We start from the raw sequence: 5000 nt of genomic DNA, 5'->3' as shown, positions 1-5000 counted from the left end.
GAAAATATTATTATTATTATTACAATTATTATTAATTATTATTATTTATTATTATTATTATTATTATTATTATTATTATCATCATCATCATTATTTACTTGTTAGGTTGTTTATACCTTGCTCACTGAGAGAGACAAGTTGCCCTTTCTTGATTTTCCACTGTCCCTCAATATTTCCGGTAGTCGAAAAGGCCCAGCATGACCCACACATTCCCTGAAAAGAAGCAAACTTAAACACTTGGGTACATGTACATAGATATGCTATCATCTGGTCATCATCACTATTTGGAATGAAGAAGGCCATGTATGAACCATCGCTGCTTGGCTTTTTTGTAGCATGTTTGCATGACCCTGACCAAAATGGGAAAGGACAAGGGAAACATGATAAATGGAATTTTATGGTTTTAAAAATATTGTCAAAAAAAGACTTCTACACTTTATACATTCCTGCACAATCGCATACCTCCATGCCTCTACCTTGTGCAAACAGGGAGCCCACATCGGCTTGGAATAATAAATTATAGGATAAATTTGCTGTAGACTTAATGACACCATTATCCTTGACCAGTGGCACATGCTCAGTAAAATGTGGTCATCCCATTAGCCACATTGCATTATTATGCTGTGCTTTAATATCATTTTCATACTTCATATTTTGGTTCAGCAAATTATGCTACTGTAACACCTCCAAAACTAAGAAAACAAGGTGATCCACTTACAACCGTTTTTGTGTCATGTAGAATTCTAAAGTAATGGAAATGCATGCGTCTGTTGTGAGTTTCTAACATGTATTAGGCATAAGGCCTTCTGCTTGCTCAACACTGGAAGATCAGTTAGTGTTATGTTTGTTTGGAATCACTTGTTGAGCAAGTTCTCAGAGTTCTACTGATAACCAACCTACCTGGTTCTTAACAGCAGTCACTGCACCTACAAGGAAAACGTAGACAGTCAGCAATCCAGGTACAGTAAGCAATTACAAAATGGGTAAAAGTTAAGAATCCGATCCCACCAACGCATCGGCCCACACGTCGGCCAACGCGTTGACCGACACACTACCGACACGTCGCTCGACAGTCGCTCGACAGTCACTCGACAGTCGGTCGACAGTCGGCCGACATGTTGGCCGACGCGTTGATGGGATCGGATTCTTAACTTTTACCACAAAATGAATAAAAATGCTGGCAGAGACCATTGTGCATTTATTCAATAATTTAGTTATGAGTAACCAGAGGAGTATTTCTCGAATTTCTCGACACGTTTCAGGCATATTTACCGAAAAGAAACGAAAAATGTCATCGTGATGAAACTCTACAATTTTTTGCTCTTTTCAGTGTTGAAATTGTGTTCAAAGATCAATATATACTTTTTTTTAAGAGTAAGAGGATCTTCATTTCACAAACAGTTTTTGGGATCTGAAAAGTTTTCAAACCTTTTCGAAAACATATGCAGGCAATAGGGAACCAGTAAAATGTTTTTCATTTCTGTCAAATCACAATAACCACCTTTATCCCTCCAATCAAATGCTGTTGGAATATCGCCTTTTGGTATCTCAGCTTCCTTCATCTCATACAGAGGTTTTCCCCATCCTGGCATCCTGTAATATTTCTTGAATTCCTCCTCTGAAGAAAAACACAGAGATGATGGCAGATAGACCAACCTGCATTGGGGTATTCCTGAAACAAATCTACAAGACTGACCCTCCTGACTGATGGGTTTCTGGAAATTTTCGCAGGCATGGGCGGGGGTTTAAGGCTATGGAAATCCCAGAGGAAGGCAGGGTTGAACCAAAACAAAATTTTCTTCATGGATCATTTCTGACCCTCCTGACAGATGGGTTTTTGGAAATCTCGCAGGCATGGGGGATTGGGCGGGGGTTTAAGGCTATGGAAATCCAAGAGGAAGGCAGGGTTGAACCAAAACAAAATTTTCTTCATGGGTCATTTCTGACCCTCCTGACAGATGGGTTTCTGGAAATTCTCACAGACAGGGGGAATTGGGCGGGGGTTTAAGGCTATGGAAATCCCAGAGGAAGGCAGGGTTGAACCAAAAAAAAAAACTTTCTTCATGGGTCATTTCCTCAAACCTTTAGACCTGTAACACTTGTGCTCCATGTGAGTCTGTACAAAGTAGAAATCTTTCTGTTTACTTCTTTCTTCCCACATATAATTCAAGTTATAACAGATTCGTCTTATTTAGGATACATGTAATTTCCCGTCTGTTTAGTGGAACGAATCAAACCTTTCTGGCACTTTTACACTGAGTGATTTTTCTCGTCGTGAAAAGGCACGCCCTTATACTTGGCAGTCCCTTTGAGGGTTCCCTTCGACTTTCACTTCTTTCACGCTGGTCGAATTGTGTCATTTCCTGTCATGCATAGTACATAGACATGGATATGAAAAAAAAACCTTGACAACGACCTTGAAACAAGATGCGAAATTACTTTTATATAACAAAGTTTCAGCTTTTATGCTGTTGGCGAAGTCATGGAATTCGGAATTTGAAATGCTTACTTTATCGGCTTGGTAGAAAGTTACATAGCCATGGCCACGTAACAAGTTTGTAACAATGAGAACCTGCTTGGGTCAATGTCTATTAAATGAGTACTAAATCAATTATAAAACAATTCTGATTTCAGGTGGCGGGAAACGTTAATTTTATTAACTATAACTTGAATTTCATACATGTAGCAATAGGAGGGCCTCATTGCAGGAGAGTTGTGGGTGTCATTGGTGCAGCAGGTTTAACAGATACATGTACATGTATGTGATGGCTGGAAAAATGGAGACTAGTGTTTCACTCCTGGTTGAGCCACCTTTCCTTTGGCCAACTCAGTTGTGTGGATTAAAATGATATTTCAAGTGCATTGTGCCTTTCATAAACTTGCAGACACTGAAGTTCAATATTTGAACTGTTTCATTTTTTGCAAATTGGCAGAGACAGTTTAGTGGCTGTTCAGAAACAAAACCAAGAAAGTGCATTGAAATATGCCAATCACAATGCTGGATGCTTTCCCCTGACCTACCTGTACATGTATGCAACAACACATGGTTACGCTGTCAATGTACAAGAGTAAAAGGTGCAATAACTTTGTATCCTTACAATAATATTACATGTAACTTAGTTTGTACTTCACACAAATCCCTAATGAAGGGACATCCAGACTGTGATAAAGTTGATGAATCTTTTATTTTCGAAGCACAAAACATTTTGTTATAATCCATAAAGTTATAATGGCTTACCTGTAAGATCACTGAACACAGTCACTCCATATTTTGCAGACCCCCTGTCCATATCCTGCATCTTACGAGCTTTGACCAAATTCTCTTGGAAAATTGCAAAGCGCTTTGCATACTCTGCCACAGAAGGAAAAAATCTTGTCTGACTCATGCAGTGATTTACATTTATTGTTTGTACAAATTTTGTATCCAGATTACTATTATAATAACAATCATAAAAGAATAAACAATTACCGGTAAACCAATCAATCAATCAGTTTTGAAAACAATCATTACTGAACAGACAAAAAAGATTGTATTATTTGATGGAATGTACAAGTAGGAAAGCAAATCTACTTAAAATGATGAACTATCCAAAATTTTGTCAAACTTGGGGTCACCATGCTTGTTTTCGCACTGCATGACCTTTATTCTAAGTGTTTTTTTACCGAATTATGCACGAGGCATTTGAAACTTGGTAAACAGGAAATATTGTTGTTATATAGCAAAAGCGAAATATATCTGTGGGCCAGTAAAACAACCCTAAGACTTGCCCGCTTGGGCAATTATTTTTTGTTGAACCACGTACATATTTTGCAGAACAATTTGATTTGCAACCAAGAAAGTGACTTGTAACATAACATATTCAACGCAAACACTTTAAGAAATGATGTTACATCTCTTCAATGCTGCCATTTATTTTTCTGTTAAAAATATATTGGTACAAACCCCAAAACAAATTGGACAGATTGGAAGAAGGAACATGTTTGTAGCCACCATCTTTCTCCGCGTGAAAAGAATGTTTACTTAATAACAATGGAACCCAGTTTTTCCGTGGCCATTGCAAACACGCCATGATACAGTGTACTTTGATATCGAACAAGCGCACAAGAAAATTCTACCTTTTTGTCACGCAATTTCAATCAGCATTTAAAGGCTTAAAGAACAGTCGTACTATTGGACAAATTCACAGAATCTCCCTTGATCTCTTACAGAAAAGGAAAATTGCTTATTAAAAGATATGCCTGTCAAAGCAAAACTGTGAAGGCTACTACTACACCATGGACACACAGAAGGAGTCGCACTGGTCTGCCAAACCCATTTTACACAAAATTGACATTTTTACAACCAAAAAAACAAAACTAGTTGCCCAAAGGGCAAACTAGTAAGAAAGTTGTAAGTGTCAAACACTGAATGTACTGCTACACTGTACACGTACATCATCACCTCACACTCAGTTGTGTCTGACTCCAAATGCAGTTTCCTGTCATTTATACAGGCCTTCTGATAGGGTGCGATTAAAAAATGCAAATTATGCGATTTTTTCAGGGCAGATTGTGCGATTAGAAAGGCCAATTATGCGATAAATAATGTAAATTATGCGATTTTTTTCTCAGCAATTTTAAGCTTGTTTTATAAGGTTTCAGGTTAAGAAAAACACTTTTTTGCTGCTCTAAAGACATTTTGAACACAAAGGAACAGTAATTATGTATCTCGATCGACATTAGTTGGGATAATGCACTAGTCATTTGTTTCCCCCACCCCTTGACCCCCGGGGATGGGTAGGGAAATTACATTTGAATGGTTGTAGAGTAGGTGTATTTCCACTGGGGACTAGAGCAGACAAACACACGTAATTCCCCCACCCCTCTGTTCCTAAAAGATTCTGAGTCATCAAGGAAATGTTAGGGTGATTACCACAATATACAGTTCTTGCCATTTCTGTGTGCCACATGAACTATATAAGGAACGAAACAAAAAAAAAAAAAAAGAACTGGATAGAAAC

General features: G+C 38.0%; 1 protein-coding gene across 1 annotated transcript in view; it reads right to left on the bottom strand.

Moving 5' to 3' along the window:
• The window catches only part of LOC138006407 (cathepsin L-like), a 32184-nt gene that overhangs the window by 13010 nt on the left and 14174 nt on the right, over positions 1 to 5000 (bottom strand). Inside the window, exons 5-8 of the mRNA XM_068852707.1 lie at positions 3239 to 3352; positions 1502 to 1618; positions 901 to 926; positions 117 to 213 (exon numbers count right to left, since the gene is read on the bottom strand). Coding sequence (XP_068708808.1) covers positions 117 to 213; positions 901 to 926; positions 1502 to 1618; positions 3239 to 3352 — 354 coding nt within the window. The remainder of the gene's footprint in view (positions 1 to 116; positions 214 to 900; positions 927 to 1501; positions 1619 to 3238; positions 3353 to 5000) is intronic.

The sequence above is a fragment of the Montipora foliosa genome, chromosome 6, assembly GCF_036669935.1.
Source record: "Montipora foliosa isolate CH-2021 chromosome 6, ASM3666993v2, whole genome shotgun sequence".
NCBI classification, from domain to species: Eukaryota; Metazoa; Cnidaria; class Anthozoa; order Scleractinia; family Acroporidae; genus Montipora; species Montipora foliosa.
Note: the sequence above shows the minus strand (reverse complement) of the source record. Positions and strands in the feature narration are given on the sequence as shown.